This window comes from Aotus nancymaae, unplaced genomic scaffold (genome assembly GCF_030222135.1).
Source record: "Aotus nancymaae isolate 86718 unplaced genomic scaffold, 86718_ANA_hifiasm-v0.15.2.pri h1tg000048l, whole genome shotgun sequence".
NCBI lineage: Eukaryota > Metazoa > Chordata > Mammalia > Primates > Aotidae > Aotus > Aotus nancymaae.
Genome location: NW_026988462.1, coordinates 628,928 through 654,176, shown reverse-complemented (window position 1 = coordinate 654,176; position 25,249 = coordinate 628,928). Strand labels below are relative to the sequence as shown.

General features: G+C 40.4%; 1 protein-coding gene across 4 annotated transcripts in view; it reads left to right on the top strand.

Annotated features, from left to right (window-relative positions):
• Positions 1 to 25,249, top strand: part of PCCA (propionyl-CoA carboxylase subunit alpha) — a 433,326-nt gene that overhangs the window by 307,428 nt on the left and 100,649 nt on the right. For 3 of the 4 annotated variants that reach the window (XM_064362171.1, XM_064362174.1, XM_064362173.1), the window contains one exon: positions 13,194 to 13,292. The exons of the other annotated variant lie outside the window; for it this stretch is intronic. In XM_064362171.1, the coding sequence (XP_064218241.1) occupies positions 13,194 to 13,292 (99 nt within the window). The remainder of the gene's footprint in view (positions 1 to 13,193; positions 13,293 to 25,249) is intronic. 4 annotated transcript variants of the gene reach the window in all.

Genomic DNA, 25,249 nt, shown 5'->3' with positions numbered 1-25,249 from the left:
GCTAACAATATCATTTTTCTATTTCTTATTAAGTGCAATAAAAGGTACTGGTAACTGTTAAGTTTAACAGTTAAAAGTGGCTGGGCACAGTGGCTCACGCCTGTAATCCCAGTACTTTGGGAGGCTGAGGCAGGCGGATCACCTGAGGTCAGGAGTTCAAGACCAGCCTGACCAACATGAAGAAACCCCGTCTCTACTAAAAATACAAAACTCGTTGGGTGTGGTGGCACATGCCTGTAATTCTAGCTACTCGGGAGGCTGAGACTGGAGAATTGCTTGAACCCGGGAGGCGGAGGTTGCGGTGAGCTGAGATCTCGCCATTGCACTCTAGCCTGGGCAACAAGAGCAAAACTCCATTTCAAAAAAAAAAAAAAAAACAGTTTAAAGTAAGGTCATAGCAGTGGCTTATAGAGCTGATAAGTGCCCTGTACACTCTCTATAAATGCATGATTTATTATGATTAACCTAATGAAGTTAGTTTTTTTGTTTGTTTTTTAACCAGGGTCTTCCTTGAGATGTAATGGGTACAGAGTAAATGGCTGATTGCTAGCTTATTCCCTGAATGGATGTGATGAGTGGGTCTGGGGCATCAGTTTCTATATCTCACCTTTACCAATCAAGGAAATTGGGACAAACCATGATAGCAAACAAATGAAAATAAAAAAGGAGTTTTATTGTTCACACTTGCAAAAGAATCCTGTTAATGGATTTGTAATCCACAAATTCTTTTGGGAATAAAATTATAGTAGCAAATAAATTTAAGATACAAACGTAAAACTATCAAATATGTTTTTGTATTATAATGTAAAAATATAATAAATATTTTAGTATATACATATTAGGAATAATGTCACTGGTGGCCACAGATGCTAAAAGACAGAATACAACTGCTAGAAAATCCTGGTAGGGAGGAGCATAGAAAACAGAATATCAAATACATTTGTTGGCCAGGAGAAATGGCATACTAGGGGAAATTCTGAGTATCTAAGGATAGTACTAGAATGCTAAGCGGTCACAGATAACAATATATAGTAGGTAGGATTAACACGAGATAGCACATCACAGTCGCAATGTATGGGAATTAGGAAAAGGAAATACTTAGCCATTTTTATGGAAGTCTTATGGTCCAGTTAGATAATAGATGTGTTCTGTGGTGGTAAACCACCAGCTTAGGTAATGGGATTTATTGGGGACATCAGTTGTAGCAAAATACATAGGAAAAGCAGAAGAACTACTAACGGAAATCTGATGAAATTAACAATAAATAATGGAGGAGATGTTAATGGAAGAACCAGAAAAATTGAAGAACAGTAAAAGTAGGCATGCTTGGAAAAGGAGAAAAATAGATCTCCAATAATCATTTTTGTGGGAAGAGTATAGAGTGTCACTAAGTTGAACTACCAATAACAGCCAGCATTTATTGAGGGCCTATTATGTACTAGGTGCTGTTCTAAGGGCTTGACTTTATTCCTCACAACCACTGCATGAATATGCATTTTACATTTGAGAAAATGGAGACACGAACAGTTAGGTAACTTGTGGAGCTGAGGTTCAAATACAGGCATTGTGACTGTTGACAACAATCCTGCATAGCAATGCAGGATTCCACCATGATCAGGTAGGGGAGGGAAAGGCAGTTTCAATTGTTCCTTATGTGAGGAACTCATCTACCTGGAGTTATTCATTAAGCTGATATAATTTACAGTGTGCTCTGCAGAGAATGACCTTATCACACCAATCCAAAAGAAACTACCACTATAATTAAACTGTGGGCAAAATAATGTAGGATATTTTTGTAAACTGTAAAACTGAAATTAAAGTTGTTACTGATCAATTAATGAGGTGATAATTAAACAGAAACTAGCCAACCTGACTGATTATAGACCAATACCTAAAATTTGTTTTTGCAATTCACATCCTTTGAGATATATTTAATTACATTTGTAACACATGCATATTTAATATAATATTTTGTGACAGATCGACAGATCTTCACCATCATTATATGTAATTCCTCTTGATGTTTTTGTCATTATTACATATATATTTGGGAAGGAAATAAAAGACTGTTTCCCAGGTGATAGTGATAAAGAGCAAACTTAAAAAAAATGATTGTCTCCTTTTGTTTGTATGAAACAACCATCTCATTTCCCTCTGGAAGGTCACTAGAGGTTTGAGAGCTGTATTTTGAAACAATATTTTACTAAATAGGAGAGCAGTGTAAAGAAACCTTCCCCTTTTTGTGTTATGTTAAGGCTTAAAACTGTGTTATAGTTTATAGTAAAACGTTAAGAATCTTTAATTATTATAATAGCATTAAATTGTTGAAGTTTTGTCATGCTTTGCCTAGAAATAAGCATTGAAGCAGTGACTTAGCGGCGTTACTAGATCTATTAAATAATTGGGAAATTATGTGCTTATTGTCAGCATCTTGGCTTTTTAGAATTTAAAGTATGTTTGTGTTTCACCTCTCTAGTTGCAGTTTATGTAGAATTTAGTGAACTATAATAATGTTGGATGGTGGTAATATCCCAATTTAATTAACTGCATAGCATACAAACTTCTTCGTTAATGGGGAATGGGATATACCTCATCTATTTGATATATAATTTAATAATCGTATTTTTTGTTAGCAGTAGTTAAGTGATAAGAACTAAAAAGAACCAATAAACATCTCCATCCTTAAAACAGTCTTCTTACAAATATGCAGTAAGCATCTACTGTATGCAAGTACAATATCTTCATATTTAGACTACATTTGCTATTTTGCTTTTAACATGTGAACTTAAGTAAAATACTCCAAGGAGTATTGCAAGGTAATAGCCCCTATAAATTACATAATTTACATGGCTCTTTAATTTCCTTAGATGTAAAATGGGAGGAGGAGGGCATTGAATTGGAGTGTATTATTTCTAGGATTTGTTCTAGCCCACAAGTTGAATCAGAAAACTATGGCTTGACTGGGCACAGTGGCTCATGCCTGTAATTCCAGCACTACTCAGGAGGCTGAGGCAGAAGAATTGCTTGAACCCAGGAGGCAGAGGTTGCTGTGAGCTGAGACCAAGTCATTGCACTCCAGCCTGGGCAACAGAGGGAGACTCCATCTCAACAAAAAAAAAAAGAAATGAAAACTGTGACTTATGCCTGTAATCCTAGCACTTTGGAAGGCTCAGGTGGGAGGACTGCTTGAGGCCAGGAGATCGAGGCCAGCCTAGGCACATAGTGACACCACACCTCTACAAAAAAAAAAAAAAAATTAGGCATGGCGGCAGACATCTGTAATCCCAGCTTCTTAGCCAGCTAAGGTGGGCAAATTGCTTGAACTCGGGGGGTTGAGGCTGCAGTGAGCTATGATCCCACCACTGCTTTCCAGCCTGGGTGACAGAGTGAGACCCTGTCTCTGAAACAAAACCATCAGAAATGTAAAGATCTTTTTCCACATTTTGTGCAGTACATTCGCTTTTAAGATATACTGTGAAAGCCTCTTTAAGGAGCAGGAACTAGTTATTCCTCTCTGAGAATTAGTTATAACTTGATCAACAAATCAGTTTTTTATCCTTCATATCGTCTTCAGATGTAGAAGCATAATATATGATCAAAGTCTTTTTAAAAATAGCAGAATACTTAGATTTTTAGTTTATATTTTCACTGCACAATGCTAATCTCTTTAATATTTGATAACAAAGCAAGAACTTAGAATTTGTGTATAACAAAACAGATGACTTAGATGGTGAATCAAAAACACTTTTTACAGCCTCTGTCTTCCTAAAGGTTTATTATTTTTGGAAATGCTTTTTTGGCAAATATTTTGTTTTGTAAGTTTTACATTTCTAACGTTGAATAAAATTAAATATTTAGCAGGTGCTTGCTGTAATAGAAGCTGTAATATTTTAACTATGTCATGAGGTATCTCTGAGGAAGTGTTTCTTTTTTGTTTTTTAATTGTAAAGGATGTCAGTAATATCTCTCAAATGTCAAATTAATTTTGGGTGTGTACTTTTTTTTCCCTGTGATGACGTAGATAGGAAAATCGAATGTTCCAAACAACTCATGAAAACGTTCCACTTCAGCGTTATTTGTACCACAAAATGCAGTTAAAGGCTTTTAATGGAATCCAGAATGATAGGTGGATTTGACATGTGAGGAGATGCCTTCTTGAAATAGTACATAAATTATGTTTGTTTGTTTTCGTATTTGAGACAGAGTCTTGCACTGTTGCCCAGGCTGGAGTGCAGTGGTGTGATCTCAGCTTACTGCAACCTCTGCCTCCCAGGCTCAAGCAATTCTTCTGTCTCAGCCTCCCGAGTAGCTGGGATTACAGGTGCCTGCCACCACACTCGGCTAATTTTGTATTTTTAGTAGAGACAGGGTTTCTCCATGTTGGCCAGGCTAGTCTCGAACTCCTGACCTCAAGTGATCTGCCTGCCTTGGCCTCCCAAATTGTTGGGATCACAGGCATGAGCCACTGCACTAGCCAAATCATGTTTTTGAACTTGTTTTAAGTATCATGTATATTCTTTTTTATAATCATATGTATTTTTTATCATGTATATTTTTATCATAAATAATTTTCAACCAAATTGATCTCTTTGGTTAAGCTGGAGAAGGTTTTCAGAAAATAGAGTACGTTGAGATGAATTTCATGAATTTTACCCACCAAAGCCTCATCCTGGTTAATTCAGATTTATAGTGCCAATACTTTAAAACAGCATTTAGCCTTTAAATGGTGGTGGAATGGTGAGACATATGAGGTTTTTATACCAAACACTGCATGCCCCATGTCTTTTTTGGAGTTTACACTTTTCAAAAACAGGCCACACTTCCATGTGTTTATTTCTTCTTTATCTCTGTTTTAGTGAATGATTGGTTTCATCTTCACAAAGATTATTCGGGCTGTAGTGGGGAGAACCAGTTGAGATATGAAAGATGCATGTGGGGAGGCCGGAGTATCGCGACAGTCCGCCTGAGAGATGCAGTGGCCGGGGTTTGGGCTAAGGTGTTAGCGGTGCAGATGGAGAGGTCGTGGTATTTGAGAGCCTCTCCAGCCTCCATTATTTCTAATTCTATGTCCTCTACTCTGTCATCTCTCCACTGCCTCCCGGCCTCTTCCACTGTGCCCTCTGTATTGCCCACTTTCAGACCAACAGACTCCCTTGTGTGAGCATTTTCTGGAATGTTCCACCAATTACCCTAACTGAAACCTTAGGGGAGTTTTGTTCTCATACCACATGCACCTCCAAGACAGGAGGTAGGATTGTTTTCCTCCTCGTGTCATTCAGGATGACTGTTCCACTCTTTCTTGTAAACCCTTTCTTTTTCCAAATCACATCATCAGTATTCACTACCTCATCTTCCTCTTGGCAACCTTCAGGTCCCCTTCCCTGTATCCCTCTCCCTGCACGTGAAGACCAGCAGTCAATTCCTGTTCTGTCTTTCTCTGTATGATCATTAGTCCTTATATTTTCTCTCCATGCACAGACACCACTCCTGTTTTTACATCCTTCATCCAGTTTAGATTCCCTGGCCTGGCATTATAGTTACTCACTCATGAATACCCTTAACTGCTCACTCCTTCATTCTTCCATGAGTCTCCAACTTAGAGGAACTCTGCCTCCGCTTTCTCTATGCCTGCATCTAAGCACCTGAGCATAGCTGGTGTGCATCACATACCAAGGGCACAGTCCCATCGTTACATGCGTCTGCTGGCCAGGGACTGCTGAGCATCCTACACTGGGTAGCAGGGTTGCTGTTTCTCTGATAACTTCTCCTCCTTTTTCCTCAGCCACTCCTTCCTGTCTTTACTACTGTATTCACATGTCCCACATTCCTGCCCCAGCTGACACTACTTCTGAATGTCCCTCTTTTCTACAACACCAGGGCTCTAGATCTGATCACCATGACTTAGTTTTCTTTCCTCTAATTCATTGTCCAAGCTATACCGAATGATCTTTCAAAAATTGACAGTATGGCTTACGCCTGTAATCCCAGCACTTTGGGAGGCCAAGGCAGGCAGATCACCTGAGGTCAGGAGTTCAAGCCTAGCCTGGCCAACATGGTGAAATCCCATCTCTACTAAAAATACAAAAAAGTAGTCATGCGTGGTGGTAGAGTGTGCCTGTAATCCCAGCTACTCGGGAGACTGAGGTAGGAGAATCGCTGGAACCTGGGAGGCAGAGGTTGCAGTGAGCCAAGATTATGCTGTTTTACTCCAGCCTGGGTGACAGAGCGAAACTGCACCACACACACAAAAAAAGACAGCAGACAGTGGTGCCCTGCAGGTGGAACCCGTTCATGTTTTCCGTTCCTCTCTCTTCTTCAAGAGCCAGCCTCTCCTCCTCCTCCCTGCTCCAGGCATACTGGTTCAAAACAGCTCAGCTCTCTCACCTCAGGGTGGTTTTTTTAGTTTGTGTTTTTTTTTTTTTTTTCCTTCTCCTCTCTGCTCCAGGCCCACTGCTTCAAACCAGCTTAGCTCTTTCTCACCTCAGGTTTTTTTTTTTTTCAATATGATACTCCTTCTAGAATATTCCCATATATACCCACCACTAGCACACTTAACTAATTCCTACTAACCCTTCCAATCTTCACTCAAAGATCACTCCTCAGAGAGGCCCTTCTTCCTGCTCACAAGTAAAGAATAATGAGAATTCAGAAGAGACTATAGAAATTGGCTGGGCGTAGTCACTCACGCCTGTAATCCACGCACTTTGGGAGGCCAAGGCTGGCGGATCACCTGAGGTCAGGAATTCAAGACCAGCCTGGCCAACGTGGTGAAACCCCATCTCTACTAAAAATACAAAAATTAGCCAAGTGTGATGGCACATGCCTGTAGTCCCAGCTACTCGGGAGGATGAGGCAGGAGAATTGCTTGAACCTGGGAGGCGAAGGCTGCGGTGAGCCAAGATTGCACCACTGTACTCCTGCCTGGGTGACAGTGAGACTCTATCTCAAAAAAAGAAAACAAATTACTGAAGATTTGTGACATTCACAATACAGTTTTAGTGGCCAGATTATAGAAGGTTATGGGGAAAGGTGTACAGTAAGAAAATAGCTGCAGATAACTTGTTCTAGAACCTGTCAGAAAAAGGAGGAGACATGGTTAGGGAGCTATGGAGTTCTGCATGTGCTTGAAAGCAGAGGCGAGGCGCCAGTGGAGACCGAAAGATGGAGAACAGTGAAGTTAAAAGGATTAACTAAGAAGCAGAGAGGGCATGAGACATGAGTAGAGGAAGGAGTGTGGCTGATGAGGCAAGACAATAAGAGGACTTGGGTCTATGGCTCCGATTTCAGTGAAGAGAAGTAGTCATCTGCTGAGAGTGAGGGGCAGGCTTATAGTTAATGTAAATTTGGTGCACTTGAGTCCTTGGTCGATATAAGGACAAATTATAGGCTGGGCACGGTGGCTCACGACTGTAATCCCAGCACTTTGGGGGGCCAAGATGGGTGGATCACCTGAGGTCAGGAGTTCGAGACCAGCCTGGCCAACAGGGTGACACCCCATCTCTATTATTAAAAAAAATAATAAGGACAAATTATAAAATCTTTGTTTAGGTTATCATTGCTGTGAAATACCTCTAGCATTGTGTCTTTGGATAGTTTATGAAATACAGAGTCTTTTGCATAATTTAAAATAATCCAGTGTTTTCACAGTGCTAAGACATTTTGATAATATTGTCTGCCTCAAAAGGGGCAGATTTTACTTGTGCCCCAGGATGTCATTTGTCACTTCACTTTTGGTCTCTTTTTCTTTTTATCCCCACAGTGAATTTGACTTAATTTGTTAGCTTTTATTGTCAAAGGAAAAATCTTAAAAAGTTCTAACCTCAAACAGAGGCATGTGAGGAAAATACTCACTTTATAATATTGGAAATAGCCATATTAGAAATTAACTAAGGCCGGATATGGTGGCTCATGCCTGTAATCCCAGCACTTTGGGAGGCCAAGCGGGCAGGATTGCTTGAGCCCGGGAGTTCGAGACCACACACCAGCCCTGGCACACAGTGAGAACCTGTCTCTACAAAAAAAATAAAATAAAAATAAATTTTAAAAATATCTGGAGGTGGTAGCTCATGCCTATAGTCCCAGCTACATGGGAGGCTGAGGTAGGAGGATCCCTTGAGCCTAGGAGGTCGAGGATCACTTGAGCCTGGGAGGTCAAGGCTCAGTGAGCCGTGATCATGCCACTGCACTCCAGCCTGGGTGACAGAGTGAGATCCTGTCTCAAAAAAACAAAGAAATTAACCATCTAAATACATCAGAAATAAAAGGGCTTTGCAACCACAGAATTTTAGATGTAGCAGAGATATTTGACCTTGTTAGTTCAGGTCTCTCTTTTTCAGATGAGGAAGAGAGATTACCTGAAGCACATTTTAAAATTTGGTGTTGTAGCTGAAGTCTGTAAATCTGCAACCAGAGAGATGGAAATTCGTATCCACCTGTTAACTAAAATGCAGTTTTAAAAAAATAGCTATTATTTATTGTGTGCCTACTAGTGAAAGATCTGAAGTTACTGTTGATTGCATATTATAATAACAGAGAAAATGAGCACGTCACTCCACTTGAAAAAAAAAGTTAATGTATTGTATGCATGTACGGTACAAAATTCAGAAAGTCCAAATAGATGAATGGTGAAAAACAAGCCTCCCTTCCATCCCTTTCCTCAACTACTCTGTTCCTCTTAAGCATTTGTTTAGAGATATTCTCGCGCTTAAAAACACACATGTATAGTTATTTTTTCTTAAAAAATTATAGCATACTGGATACATTATTCTGTATTTTCTTGAAAATGGTTTCAAATCAGTATGTATAGAGATGACTCATTTTTTTAAAAGAAGGCACTAATATAGTGCTACAGAATATATATTTATTTGATATATTTTAAGGAAACCTTTGCTGGATATAAAATTGGGGGACATTTCCTGTTTTTAGTATTTAGACCATATTTCTGTGTGGGTCTTCTATATGTGTGTTGCTTTCGAGAATTAGGCTGACTCGAGTTTTTTTCCTTTCTGGTACATGATTTCTTATTTCTAACAAAATACCTCCATACTTTCTTTTGTTTTTTCCTTTTCTTTTTTTCTTCCTTTTTTTTTTTTTTTTTTTTTTTGAGACGGTTTTGCTCTGTCGCCCAGCCTGGAGTGCAGTGTCAAGATCATGGCTCGCTGCAGCTTGGAACGTCTAAGCTCAAGCAATCTCCCCCTGCCTTAGATTCCTGTGTAGCTGGGTCTACAGGCAGTGGCCATCATGCCTGGCTAATTAAAAAAAATATTTTTTGGGCCGGGCGCGGTGGCTCACGCCTGTAATCCCAGCACTTTGGGAGGCCGAGGCGGGTGGATCACGAGGTCAAGAGATTGAGACCATCCTGGTCAACATGGTGAAACCCCGTCTCTACTAAAAATACAAAAAATTAGCTGGGCATGGTGGCGCGTGCCTGTAATCCCAGCTACTCAGGAGGCTGAGGCAGGAGAATTGCCTGAACCCAGGAGGCGGAGGTTGCGGTGAGCCGAGATTGCGCCATTGCACTCCAGCCTGGGTAACGAGCGAAACTCCGTCTCCAAAAAAAAAAAAAAATTTTTTTTTGTTAGAGACGGGGTCTCACTTTGTTGCCCAGGCTGGTTTCAAACTCTTGGCTTCAAGCGATCCTCCTGCCTGAGCCTCCCAAAGTGCTGGCTTACAGGCGTGGGCCACCATGCCTGGCCATAATTCTTTCTTTAGCCTTAAAGTTCTATAAACATCACCAATCCACAAATTCCAGGTTCTATTTATTTTGACAAGTTTTATCCTATTCTATATCTTTGAATGTACATGTATTCTTTTTGCTTTGTGAGCCTCTTGGGACAGTTACAGATTCTTTCTACCCCCTCTTCCTCATCCATATCTGTTGTCTTCTCAGTAAATCGGTTTTATATTGTTGGTCTGCTCTGTTTCATTTTAGATGATTTCTCCAGTCCTTATCTTTCTTTTTAGTCACATTTATTCTATTTTTGGTTGTTTCTTAATGTGGCTTTTATCTCAATAATGTTATTTTTCTCTCCATTTTTTTTCTGAGTTCTATCAGCTTGACTTTCATTTCCTTCTGTTGTTGTATAATCTCTTCTTTGAACCTTTGTTTTTCTTCTTTGAGTTCTTTTTTTTAAAGAGAGGTCACGTTTCCTATGGTTGCCTTTGAGATTTTGGAGAACTATTTATCTGAACTTTTCCTGTGTTTCTTTGAGTAGTTCTTGTGTTATATGCTCTTAATTTACCTTTTTCTCTTTCCGGGTTTTTTTTTTTTTTTTTTCCAAATTGCATGCAAAGATCTAGTATTGGTTGTTTTCTGAGTGTTGTTTATGTTTAAATAGGGTGGGAGGGTGGGTGAAGCAGGCTGCAGCCTTTTTTAGGACATGTTACTTTGTCATTTCTCACCAAATCTGTTCTTTAGTTTGAAAGGGTAGGCTGGTTCTTCATCTCAGAATCTATCACGAAATGCTACCTCCACTCTACATCTGCCCCTTCGGTCACCCATGGCTGAGGAGTTGCAGGTACACAGTGGATCATAGTAACAAGGATTCTTTGGTTCCGCCAGCCCCGCCTCTCTCTGGTATTAACCTGTGGTTCAAAGACACATTCTCTACTTCTCCTATGGCCTATACTTCCATCTAGATTCCCTCCTTGGATGCTAGCATCAGTGGAATCACTGTATCTCTTTTGTTTTTTTTTTTTGTTTCTTTTTTTTAGACAAAGTCTCACTGTCGCCCAGGCTGGAGTGCACTGGCGCAATCTCGGCTCACTGCAACCTCTGCCTCCTGAGTTCTAGCGATTCTCTGCCTCAGCCTCCCAAGTAGCTGGGATTACAGATGCCCATCAGCACACCTGGCTAATTTTTATATTTTTAGTAGAAACAGCGTTTCGCTATGTTGGCCAGGCTGGTCTCAAACTCCTGACCTCAGGTGATCCACCCGCCTCAGCCTCCCAAAGTGCTGGGATTACAGGCATGAGCCACCTCACCCAACCAGAATCACTAGATCTCTTATTCAGAACTATGCATCTGTGTATTGCTGGAAGCCTGAGCAGGCCTGTGATGGCTTTCCGCACATTCCCTTTCCTCACTTAGTATTGACATATAGGTTTCAGTTTATGATTTGGAGTCATGATAGCTTCCTCACTTCAGTTATGTAGTGAAGTTGCAAATTTGTACTCACGACTCATTGTGTATATGATGAAATGTAGCATATTTTCTATCACCTATAATCTTCATCAGAGACTCTACCTTTAGTAGCAGATGGTGGGAAGAAACATTTGTGAGTAAACAGGATCTTGGCCTCTGTTGTTGAAACAGTCTCTTTGGGGTAATGTAGTGTTTCAGCTTTCTTCTATCCCCAGCTTCTGTGGAGGTGAGGTCTGGGAACAGTGAGAGGGGCCTTTGGGAATGATGGTCAGATCTGCCTTGAGGCGCCGGCACGGGGAGAAGGCAGATTTACACGCTCTTCGTAAGGCTTTGTTACAAGGGCCTGTGTTGGTAGCCACTTTGAAGGCCTTGGGGAGGCTTCTGCTGTCTGTCCTCAGTCCTGCTACCGTTGGCCCTTTGTATCCGTGGGCTCCACCTCTGTGGATCCAACCAACTGCAGATATTGGGGGGGAAGAAAAAGGTTTGCATCTGTACTGAATAGGTACAGTCTTTTTTCCCCCTTCTTTATTCCCTAAACAATAGAGGATAACAACTATTTAGGAGCATTTACATTGTGTTAGGTATTATAAATACAAAGGCATTATAGGTAATCTCAAGATGATTCAAAGTATATGGAAGAATGTGCACACATTCTTAGATGCAAATATTACACCATTTTATATCAGAGACTTGAGCATCCACGGATTTTGGCATCTGCGGGGCGGGGCAGGGCAGGTGTGGTGCTCCTGGAACCCGTCTCCCATGGATTCCAAGGGACAACTATATTTGCCTGCAGTCCTCATGGAGTTCCCCATACTGTGTGGTCTTCATCCTAATCCAGACCTTCACTGGTGAGAACGTCTGGATTCCTCCCATGAAATACTTGGGCTATTTGCCTAGCTCCTCCCTCCAGCCATGCAGTGCTGTTGCTGCCACGCCATACTCAGAATGCCACGAGACTGAGCCCTGGGCTTCACTGGAAGCCTGCAGCCTCCCCTACACTGTATCCCAGAAGCAGACCTCTCGCCTGGATATTTTTAGGGCACCTGATAGTTGTCAGAATGTTTTCAGCAATCTTTGTCCACTCCCAACCTGTCCCCAAGGGTCCAGCAGAAGAGGAAAGAGTGAGGTCTCTGATACCTGATTTAATGAGTGAGTGTCTTTTAAGGGAAATAAGTGATAGTGGGGGAATTGTTAGGGATCATATATCATGGTTCTGCTGCAGGTTTATTTGGAAACTTGAGCAAGCTTAAGTATCCCCTTGTTAGGTTGTCTACTGTGTAATCATACTGTCATCTGTAAGTCTCTCACATTAAAGAGTTAGGGAATAAGCATCAGTGAGTGAAAGGAAGAAAACCAATGGTATTTTCATTTTAAATTAGCTATGATTTTTACATTTCCATTACTTTTATATTTATTTGGAAATTATTTTTTTCTTTAATGACTGTCCCTGTTTTGAAAGATTATGGATCCTTCTTTGCATATTAATGAAGGATGACTTGATGAAATTAGTCATTTATGATTGACAGAAATATGACAGAACTTTGCAAAGTTTGAATGGACTTTTGATATTCAACATCAAAGAATTTTGTCTAATTAAAGCTTCTGTTTAATTAAGATAACAGTGCATAGTCCTTCATTAAAATGAACACAGAAAAAGTTCTTCCTTGGTCCTTGGAGAGGATATTATATGCAAGCCCTGTTGTGTGGGTTGCAAAATGTCACTGGAATTTATATGCATTACTTGTCTAATTGCAGTAAATGTAGCATGTCCAGATAGGTTTCGAGTTAGAAGGCTGTTTGTTACTTACGGAAATCACTTGAAGCCTCAGTACCCAGAGGCAGCTGTTCACAGGTCCTTCACCTCTCCCCAGAGATGGCTGGGAAGACGCTGTTGTTGGACCCTGTCTTTCATGGCTGGAGCAGTAAACATGACAGGTTGTTTGGGAGCCATCTGTTTAAAATGGCTGCTGCTTTGTATGCAGCAATGAACTTGAGATCAGTTTTCTGTCTTTCTTCATGGTAACGGTCTTATTTGGTGTCACAACAGGTGGAAGTTGATGGGTCGAAACTGAATGTGACCAGCACGTGGAACCTGGCTTCACCCCTATTGTCTGTCAGCGTTGATGGCACTCAGAGGACCGTCCAAGTGAGTGTTGTAAGGATTTCCTTAGAAGGCCTCCTCGAGTCCAGAATCCTTGTCAGCACCTGTGTGGCTAATACTTATAGCTATAGGCGGGAAAAGCTGTGTTTTATTCACCTTACACTTTTTATAGTCGAAAACTTTTTCATTTCTTATTTTAGAGGATCTTGAGTGTTAAGCTGAGCAATTAATGTTTTCTTTTTTCAGACAATCCAAGAAGGTTTGTGGTAAACAAGGAATTCTGCATGCTTTTCTAAAAATATTAGAAGATTAGCTATTGGGTTTTTTTTTTCCTCTTCTGTAGGTTTTTAGTTGAAAAATACAACTGACTTTGTTACCTTTCTTTTCTGTGCAGTTGAAATTACGTAGTGTCAGGCTAGCAGAACACATATTATTCAGGTTGACTTTCCACAGCTCACTTATATCCTTTAAAAATTTAGTAATCTTAATTTATTAACCCTTCTTTTCACCTCAATATAAAATGTCTTGCCTTGAGGAGATGCCTTGAAACCCGGAGATTATAGAATGATTTTTGTAATCTGTGACTTCCATTTTCAAGTGGAAAGTTATGAAAAGAGAATCTGCCAAAATTGTTTATCTTGCCTCATATTTGAGGTTTAGGGTTTTAGGAAAAAAAAATTTGTGGAACATGTGGCTATCACAGGATAATACAAATCTAACCCCCTCCCCGATGCATAGCATGAAATGCTCATTCTATTTTTTTTTAATGAAAATTATCTTAACTTGATTTTATACAAGAAACTGATTTTAAAAACCTTGAGAAACCAGGATAATCACAGATTAAGACTACTTACTCCATACCTGATTCTTATCTACCTTTGTGAGAGGCTGGGGCAGAGGATTTTAAACCCCACAGAAAATATCTGATGACTGAACTGATTTCTAAGTTAGGTTCAATTAATATATTATCTCTATGGTTTTGAGCAACCTTGAACGCTTGGTAATGAGCCTTATATTTTGACTCTGGTTTTGTGACTTGTCTGTGTATATTTTTTCTCATGTTTTTCATTTTCTGACTCTTGTCTTTTCTCATATTTTATAACTTCATAATTATATCAATAAAAATTATGAGGTGAAATATTTTAAGACCCTTGAAAGAATATCACTATATAATTTCACATTACTTAGATTTGTATTGTTATGTCTTTAAAAACTGTGGTAACCAGGTGTGGTGGTGTGGTGGCTTATGCCTGTAATCCCAGCACTTTGGGAGGCTGAGGTGGGCAGATCACCTGAGGTCAGGAGTTTGAGACTACCCTGGCCAACATGGTGAAAACTCATCCCTATTAAAAATACAGAATTAGCTGGGTGTGGTGGTGTACGCCTGTAATCCTAGCTGCTCGGGAGGCTGAGGCAGGAGAATCACTTGAACCTGGCAGGTGAAGGTTGTAGTGAGCTGAGATCATGCCGTTGCACTCCAACCTGGGCAACAAGAGTGAAACTCTGTCTCCAAAAAAAAACAAAACAAAATTAGCAATGCTATTGATATCACTCCTCCTTGATTAAACCCTCCTTTCCAGTGTCCCTGAAGAAAACCACCATTATGAATTTTAAATTGATCACTCTGTTGCTTTTCTTTAGGGATAAACTGTGAGCAATACCTGCTCTTGTTTTTGAACTTGTAATTGGCCCCGCCCTCTCTGTATTCCTCCAAGAGTTGCCTTCTCCCCGCCGGCCTGATGTTTGTGAGTCTAGCCCATGTTGCTGCCTGTAGCTGCAGTTTATTTACTTCCATACATCATATTAATATACCACAATTTATTTATTCTCCTCTAAATAGACATTTGTGTTATTTTCCTTACTTTGTTGTCACAGTGATGCTTATATGAACATGCTACTTCCTGTTTCCTCTTGACAGAGGAGATTCTGCAGGGCATGTGCCGGTAGAACAGCCATGCTGTGGGGCCTGTGCTTTCTCAGTTCTGCAGGGCAAGGCCAGATGGGTTTTCCTGTGTGGCTGTACCAGTTTACGTGCCCACCAGTAGTGAAGATGATAGTCATAATGGGAACAATGAGCTAACCTTATTCTGTACTTACTATGCCCAGCACTGACTGTTCTGAGCACTTTGTATGTATGAATTTGCGTAATGCCCCAGCAACCCAATAAAGTATGTACTAGTGTTATCTCTCATTTTGTATGTGGGAAAACAGAGGTTTGTGGAGGCTAAATTGCTTGCCCATCTGGTAGTAAATGGAAGTGCCAGAATTCGAACCAAAGAACCTGTGTCCTTTACATGTTTTTTCACATCCCGGTGAACCCTTGGCATTCCCAGACTACTTAGTTTTTTCCTGACTGGTGGGTTTAAATGGCATCTCATTATGGTTTTAATGTATACTCATAATAGTTGACTCATAAAAGTTCTTCATATGTTATGGATCCTAATCCTTTGTCATATGTGTTGACAAATAACTTCTCCCAGTTTGTAGCTTGTGTTTTTATAGTTTTAAGTTGTCCAAGTGAAGTTTTAAGGTAAGATTTAATGTCAGAATTTTCAGTATTTTCCTTTATGGTTTGTGTGTTTTGCATTTGTGTAGATAATCCTCTTCTATTCCTAAGCTCACAAAGATACCTAGATTTTCTTTTAAACCTTTTTAAATTATGCTTTTCAAAGTTAAGTCCTAATCCTCATGGGATTGACTTTTGTACATGGTGTGAGTCATTTTACTTTTAAAATACAGTTACCAGGCCAGGTGTGGTGGCTAAAGCCTGTAATCCCAGTACTTTGGGAGGCTGAGGCAGGTGTATCACCTGAGGTCAGGAGTTCGAGACCAGACTAGCCTGGCCAACATGGTGAAACCCTGTCTCTACTGAAAATATAAAATGTTAACCGGGTGTGGTGGCACATGCCTATAATTCCAGTTGCACAAGAGGCTCTGCCAGTGCACTCCAGCCTGGGTGACAGAGCAAGACTCCATCTCAAAAATAAATAAATACATACATAAATAATAAAATACAGATAACCAGGCTGGGCACAGTGGCTCATGCCTGTAATCCTGGTACTTTGGGAGGTGGGCAGATCACCTGAGGTCAGGAGTTCGAGACCAGTCTGACCACTATGGAGAAACCCCCATCTCTAGTAAAACAAAAAAATTAGTCAGACGTGGTGGCACATGCCACCACCCCTGGGAGGCTGAGGCAGGAGAATCACTTGAACCTGGGAGGTGGAGGTTGTGGTGAGTGGAGATGGTGCCATTGCACTCTAGCCTGGGCAGCAAGAGCAAAACTCTGTCTCAAAAACAAAAACAAAAACAAAAACACAGATAACCAGTTATGCCAGCAGAATTGTTTTTACAGTGGGTACCATGAGGATTACAAAAATCTATCTGCAACAAACAACTGGGCTCCTGCCTTGACCATTTGTCTTTTTGTGTTTTCAATATGAGTGTTTGTTGTTTTTTTTCCTCTATCCTTGACTGTCATTCTTAGGTGGTTATCACCTCAAGGCAAGTCTTTGAAAGTGAACCAACCATCTACTGATCTATAAAAACAGGTTAAAAAAAAAAGATAGAAATTCAGTTCTTTGCTCATCTGAGATTAAATTCCCTGGTTTTTTGTTAGTTTTTTCTTTCCCTACACTATTTTGTGCCCTTAGCAAGTTTTTTAAAATTGTGGTAAAATATTGATAGCATAAAATTTACCATTTTAATAATTTATGTATATCAGCGGCATTAGGTGCATTCATATTGTCGTGCAACTATCACCAGTATCTGTCTCCAGAACTTTTTCATCTTCCAAAACTGAAACTCTGTACTCATGAAACGTTTAACTCTCCACCCTCCTCCCTCAGCCCCTGGCAACCAACATTGTACGTTCTGTTTCTATGAATTTGACTGCTGTGGGTATGGGTACTCCAGTAAATGAAATCATGCAGCATTTGTCTTTTGTGACTGGCTTATTTCACGTAGCATACTGTCTTCAAGGTTCATCCAGGTTATGACATGTGTCAAGGTGTCTTTCCTTTTTATGGCCAAATAATATTCCATTGTGTGAATATACTACATGTTGTTTATCCATTCCTCTGTCAGTCGGCATTTGGGTTGTCCCTACCTTTTGACTACTGTGAGTCAGGCTGCCATGAGCATGGATGTACAAGTATCTGAGTACCCCATTCTTTTGGGTATATACCCAGAAGTGGAATTGCTGGATCACGTGGTAGTTGCATGTTTAATTCTTTGAGGAACCTCCATAGTTGCTGCACCATTTTATTTTCCCATTAGCAGTGCACAATAATTTCAGTTTTGTGCCATCTTTGCTAACACTTAGTATTTTGTTTTGTTTTGTTTTTTAATAGTAGCCATCCTAATAGATGTTAAATGGTATCTCATTGTGGAGCAGGATTTATCTAGACAGTAATTGAAGAAGAAGCATTCCTAATACTTCCCAGGATGCACCATTCCTATATTGGTGTTACTCTGTAAGCAGTTCACTGGATAAGTGGTACTTTTCTCTGTCCAAGTAGAAGCAAGTTTCTTAGAGCTGTTTTTTTTAAACCCTTTATCTCAACTTCTTTCCTTCCCATATATAAAAAACCACTTACCATTCTAACAGTCTGTAATGTTGCTACCAGGTAATAAACAAGCCATATTATATTTGGGAGATGAGGGTGTGTTTCAAAGTCTAGTTCATTGTAATATCAAAACTGGTGAAACCTCTCCTCTCTAAACTCAGTGTGACCTCACACTGAGAGACCTTTACTAGGGCAGAGGAGAATGTTGCTTCCTTCTTGCTTGCTTTATATTTTAGGGGCAAAAGAGTTTTATCCTGCTCCTCCCCATCATAAGAGTGTCAATGGCAGAGACTCCTGTAACAAAAGACAGGTTAACACGAGAAAAGCATAACTGATTTATTTAATCAAAGTTTCATGTGACATGGGAGTCTTCAGAACAAAGATCCAAAGATACAAGGAAAGCTGTCCATTTTAATGCTTAGGTTTAATGAAGAACGGGCAGCAGTGTAAAACTGATTGGACAAAGGACATGAGCAAATGCTAGTAGGCTGAAAGGAACCCAGCAAGGCCTGCTGTTCAGATCCTCCTGCCCTCTTTTCAAGTATGGGACAAGACCCGTCTGGGATGACAGTCTTATGACCTACTGTTGGAGAGAAGGGTAGGCCAGAGAATTTCTTTATGGCCAGCCCTTAGAAAGGCAGAGAGGGATTAGAGTCCTGTTTCTAGTTTCATAGCTGGCTTTGTGGGAGAGGAATTCTGATGTCTATGAGTCGTCTCAGGAGAGAATGAGGGGTGAGAGACAGGAGGGCAGGAGAAGGTAGAGAGACCTTAGTTCTGAGGTTGCCCCGGAGGCCTTCACTTTGGGGTATCATTTTCTGAACCCCAACAATACCCGCTCCTACTTCAGAGCTGCTGTATTGGGTCTCTCAGAATTCTCAGCATGGGATAAAGATGAGAGGTACATGGCAGGAAGGACCAGGTTGACTGGGGCAGAGGCAACCTGGCATTCATTCTCGTGGGGCATGGCAAATGTCCAAATCTGGCAGGTAGCTCTGGGATACTTTCATGTGGATTTGGGGGAACTTCTCACCCACAGAACACTCAATGCCTCCTGTCTTTCCAGTTGCCTTCGGCCTCCTCAGCAACTACTGTGTTGACTCTGGATGTTCTCACTGGGCGGGGTCCCTCATAATGACCCAGCCTGCTTTTCTCCTGTACAATCCATCTGGCCAGAAGAAATAGTTATAAGTCCTTGCTTCACCAAACAAAGTATAAGCTTCTCTTCTTGCTCTGTCACCAAGAATTCTCATGAATAAGTGATTCTCATAAAGTCCCTTTCACATAGCTTAAGGAGTTCAGCCTTAAATTCTTAGCCTAAGAATTTGACCTCCTCAAATTAATTTTCCTCTTTTATTCTTTTGAGGTGGGAGATAGGCAGTCACTGGTTCCACCACTTCCTAGCACATTCTACCAGGTAGCTTTGGCCAGCATCTGACTTAAAGATGTGTGAGTACTTAGCGTCTATTTCATTTTGTTGCTGAACCCCTGTGATTGCACGAAAAGTAGTGTGTTAGTCTATTCTTGTATTGCTAAAAAGAAAAACCTGAGACTGCATAATTTATAAAGAAAATGGGTTTAAATGGCTCATGGTTCTGCCAGCTGTACAGGAAGTTTGGTGCCAGCATCTGCTCGTCTTCTGGGGAGGGAGGCCTTAGGGAGCTTTCGGTCATGGTTGGGGCAAAGCGGGAGGAGGAGCATCACATGGCAAGAGCAGGAATGAGAGAGAGAGAGAGAGAGGAGGAGGCTCACCCTTTTAAACAATCAGGATCTACCTCCAAGACCCAAACACCTCCCACGAGGCCCCACCTCCAACGTTGGGAATCACATTTCAGTGAGAGATTTGGAGGGGACATACATCCAAACCATATCAAGGAGCATTTAACTTCTTTATCTGATTAGATGAGCAAGTAGTTGGGAAGGTAACTTACCTTTGTCTCAGGAATTAGTTCCTGATTCATCCAGTCTGATCACGTTTATTCAGGTTCCTGGTTTTCATTGCTAAACTTCAGGAGCTTAATATTACCCATTAATTCCTTTAAAAGTAAGTTGTATTTTGGCATACACTGTCACTGGTAGAGGGTCGTGACTGCAAGTTATCCAGGTTCTTGGCATTTTGAACAAAGAACTGGACAAATCGCCCAGCAAAACAAAGAATGAAGCAACAACAGAACAAAAGCAGGGATTTATTGAAAACAAAAACAGAGGCGGCCAGGTGTGGTGGCTCATGCCTGTAATCCCAGCACTTTGGGAGGTTGAGGCAGGTGGATCACCTGAGGCCAGGAGTTCAAAACCAGACTGGCCAACATGGTGAAACCCCGTCTCTACTAAAAATACAAAATTAGCTGGACGTGCTGGTGCATGCCTGTAATCCCATCTACTCGGGAGGCTGAGACAGGAGAGTCGCTTGAACCCAGGAGGCGGAGGTTGCAGTGAGCAGAGATCAAGCCATTGCACTCCAGCCTGGGCAACAAGACTGAAACTTTGTCTCAGAAAAAAAAAAAGAGAGAGAGAGAGAGAAAGAAAACCAAAGTACACTCCACAGTGTGGCAGTGGGCCTGAGCAGTGGCTCAAGGGCGGGGATACAGAATCTTCTTGGGTCCAAATACCCACTAGAAGTTTCCCACTGACCACTTTATACTCACCTCATGTAAATGAAGTGGTAGCCCGTAATCAGTCTGATTGGTTGCAGAAAGCAGCCAACCAGAGGCTGAAAGGAAGTTACAAAGGTCGCACTCCTGTGCAAACAGTAGTTGCTTTTTGCAGCCAGTCTGAGGCTAGGGTGAAGTTACAAAGTTACACTTCTGTGAAGACCAAGACTCGCTGTCAATCAGCCTGATTGAGTCTGATAGATTGTAGACAGCAACCATTCAGAGGCTGGAGTGAAGTTACAAAGTTTCAAAGACTGGACCTGCAATGAATCTGATTTTCTGATTTGTTGCCAATTTCTCATCTGCCACACAGAAAAGGTGGGGATTTGCAAAGGGAGTAGCCTCTGGTCCTTTGGTTACTTAGGTGTGGAAAGTTAGGGTTTTCCTTTCAGTTTAGTTCTAGAAAGTCCTGAAACAGCCTTAGGTTCCCTGCCTCCAGACCCTATTGTCCTGCCTCAATACTATCATTGGAATAATAAATTTCACGGTTATTAACGTCCTTTAATTGATCTAAATCACCTGTTTCCTTTTGGATTTGACTTTTAATTCCCACTGCCCTGCTGACTTATGGCATGTGTAAATGCTCAATAATTGAATGAATAGGTGTGGGTGGGGGAATGGATAAGCGGATAGTCATCTTACATTATAGAATGTTTCACTGATTCTTTTTAGTTCCTGACCTCCCAACATTTGTGAAATCCGTACTCTATTAGTGTGGCCGGTGGACCTCTCTAGATACAGAATAACCTTGGTTTCCGCAAGAGCAAAAAGAAACGAGGGCTCCCAAGGACCTGCCCACAGAGGTGCCTTGCTCACCAAGCATGGTTCTTTCCTGCTTGCCCCTGTTTGCTCTGGGTAGCGCCTTCACTGTTTTAGGACCACCGTATCACCTATTGACAGGTGTAGATAGTATTGATAGTATCAGTAGGTGTAGGAAAGGGTCTGCCTCCGGCGATTCCTGATTTTCTCTTTCTCAGAGGCTTGTGCATGCACTGGGCCTTCTCACTGTCCGTTGCTCGGTGAGTTCTGCTTCCTATCAGTTCTTACTCCCACATAACCACCAGCCTGCTTTAAGTACGCTGCGTTTCTGATTTCAAGAAAATCATACTCTTGGAAAAAGTCTAATCATTGTTGATAACTTTGACTGTGGAGCTAGTGATGCATTACCTGAAGGAGGAGGAAATCATATTTTTTGAAATGATAAAGAACCAGGGGCATAAACACTGAAAACTCTTGAAACCAATTAAAAGTTGTCTTCAGATTATTTTTTTTCAGAGTTTCGCACTGCCACTTGGGCTGGAGTGCAGTGGCATAATCATCTCAGCTCACTGCAGCCTCTGCCTCCCGGGTTCAAGTGATTCTTCTGCCTCATCTTCCAAATAGCTGAAATTAAAGGCGCCCGCCACCATGCCCAGCTAATTTTGTGTTTTTTTTAGTAGAGACGCGTTTTCACCATGTTGGCCAGGCTGGTCTCGAACTCCTGACCTCATGATTTGCCTGCCTTGGCCTCCCAAAGTGCTGGGATTACAGGCGTGAGCCACTGTGCCTGGCCTGTCTTCAGAATTTTTAAAAGTCTTTTTCTGTTAGTTTGCCTAATAATTTAGCCAACTTTTCCTCAAATATTATCATTTAAGGAAAATGAAATGATGATTTTATATTTATTTGCTTTATGTTTTTTACCAGTGTTTCTACTGTTTTCATTGTATATTTTCATTGCAGAAGCAATCAGTAATGATATTTATTAAATAATCTTGTCTAATAGAAGTCTAACACAGCCATATATATCATTTAAAATTTATTTTTTTGAATTAACTTTTTTTTTTTTTAGACAGAATTTTCTCTGTTGCCCAGGCTGGAATTCAGTGGCACCATCTTAGTTCACTGCAACCTCCGCATCCCAAGCTCAAGCAATTCTCCTGCCTCGGCCTCTCAAGTAGCTAGGACTACAGGCACCTGCCACCATGCCCGGCTAATTTTTTGTATTTTTAGTAGAGATGGGGTTTTACCATGTTGGCCAGGCTGGTCTGGAATTCCTGACTTCAAGTAATCTGCCCACCTCAGCCTCCCACAGTTCTGGGATTACAGGTGTGAGCCACCATTCCCAACTATCACTTAAAATTTCTTAGTGGTCATATTTAAAAAGATGAAAACAAGTGGAATTAATTTTACTAACATATTTTATTTAACACAGTGTACCTGTGGAGGCAAAAGTGATTCCATCTTGATTGCTAAAATCCATGTTTTTTTATCTCTTGAAAGCAAACTTTGTGTTTTTTTTTTAATTTATTTTTTATTTTACTTTTTTTTTTTTTAATGATAGGATCTTGCTGTGTTACCCAGGCTAGAGTGCAGTGGTGCAGTCATGGCTTACTGCAGCCACAACCTCCCAGACTCAGGTGATTCTCCTTTCTCCACCTTCTGAATATCTGGGCCTGCAGGCCTGTGCCACCATATGCAACTAATTTTGTTGATTTTTTGTAGAAGTGAGGGCACACTGTGTTGCCCAGACTGGTCTCGAACTCTTGGACTCCAGTGATCATCCTGCCTTGGCCTCCCAAAGTGCTGGGACTATAGGCCTAAGCCACCACTCCTAGCAAAGCCATGTTGATTTCTCATTAGCCCCTGTCTCATAAATGCCTCCTGATTCGGATTTTATTTACTGTTTTTAACGTAAGAACAAAGCAGCCTTGATGTTACCACGCAAATTATAGGCACTGACGCACGTAGCATTCTCACCTGTTCTAGAGGGTGCCTTTAATTGCCTTTATAGAGCACGTACACCCTTTCCCTGTGGTATATAAGCTCTGGGTCCGGCTGGGAACAGTGTGGGATTTATCTGTCTTGCAGCCGTCCGAGACCATGCTTCTGTCTGTAAGTTCCCCAAGAAAACACCCTTTACCAACAAACTGGATTTCTTTGCCTTGTTCTTTGGTTTCTTGGCTCCTTTAGCATTTGGGGGATGCTTTGCGTTTGTGGCTTTATCACAGAATAATGCCCAAACTGTTGTCATTTCAACATGAAACACTTTTAAAAATTACTAACGTGATACCAGAAACAACGTAGACATTGGCATTAATACAACAGTGTCTTAAACAATGGAACAAACGGTCAGAGTGGAATGTAGTCCTACCAGAACTATGGAGTTGGGTTTTTTAAGTAAAATTAAATACAGTTGAAAATTTAACTCCTCAGTCATACCAGTCATATTTCATGTTCTCAGTAGCTACATGTAGCTAGTGGTTACTCGTTAAACCACTCACAGGCAAAATATTTGGTAAAGCAGGGAGTGTTTACAGATGGAGAAAACTCCTACATAGTGGTTTTTAAAGTGTTCCCCCTTAACGTCAACCACAGTTTTGGTTTTTATCTTTTAAAGTTAGGAACAGATGAGTGGAATTTATTTTTAAACAGAAGATGAATTTATCATCTAGCTGACAACCTTTAAAATTTCCACTTAGAAGCTTAAAAAAATTAGAACTATTTTTAAAACATGGAATGATTTCCTGCCTGTGGCATATAATTAAACTGATAAACAGAAGATTCGACGTGTCCTGGTGGTGGTGAGCTCACTCTGTTTTCTTCACAAACCCTAGAACCTTTGTCGTGTGGAACCTGCTGGACAAATAGAAGTTTTTTATTTTTACTTTTTTACTATGTCTGTATTCCTGTGAAGTAATTTTTTTGACCTTGAAAGAAGCTCTTCAGTTTTGCTGTTCTCTATTTTGTAGTGTAATTTGTGTACCAGGATTTAATGTATTGTTTCTCGCTAACGCTTTACATACTAGATTTTCATTTTGCATTGTCACGTTGTTTGAACATTTGCAGGCAGAGCCGACTAACTGCTGTTGGCCTGTTTCTTTGTATGGCATGATTTCTTCTACCCACCTGCTCACAGCAGGTTGCCTTCAGGCCTGAGGAGTAGCTAAATACTTTTGAAAATATCTTGAGATCCTGCTAAGGTCTAACAATTTCTACATTTGTGTAATGTGAAGCTATTCATGCTGTACCTTTGAAGACTTTTTTTTTATTTCTCATATTCTTGCTCAAATATTTTCAAGAGAAGATAAATTTATTATAAATAACAGTGCAGAGCTGATTGTAGCACCACTGCATTCTATATTGAATAGGTCTTTGATAATCACTAAGTGGAACTAATTTTCTATGTTAAAGCAGACAAATTTGGAATAATGTCACATGAATCTCATGTTATTTACTGAAGAATACCAGGTTAAATGGATTACTTGTGAAATGACTGGAGTATTAAATAGATTATATGTATAACATGCTAACTTAAAATGCCCAGTGGGCCTGTGTAATATAGAATATTACATAAGCACGTGAATATGATGGACGAGATGTTATTCTGTTTGCAGATTGTGAAACTATCTGTAATATATATACACAAATGCTTGTCCATGCAGAAATTGAATCAATTTCAAAATTGTAACCTTAAATTTCCATTTTGAAGAAAATGTTGATTTTCATATCTATTTAAGAAAAAGAGCAAGTTAAAAATGTTACTTCCTTTTCAGTTTTTTAGATTAAAATAGCTCCCACACCCTCCCAGAATAAACTTCAGTTTTAATCCTAATAACTGTATATAGTAAAATTAATATTTTAATTAGAAAAAAGCAGCTTACATTTTTGCCTGTACTTTGCCGGTACACAAACAAATGAATTGGGAAGTAATTGTCTTATGTTTTTAGGCCTAAAATGTTTTACGTGTTTTAAAAATGTTTTCCCCACTCCCACCTCTTTGAAGTAATTATTTTGTACTTTACACATG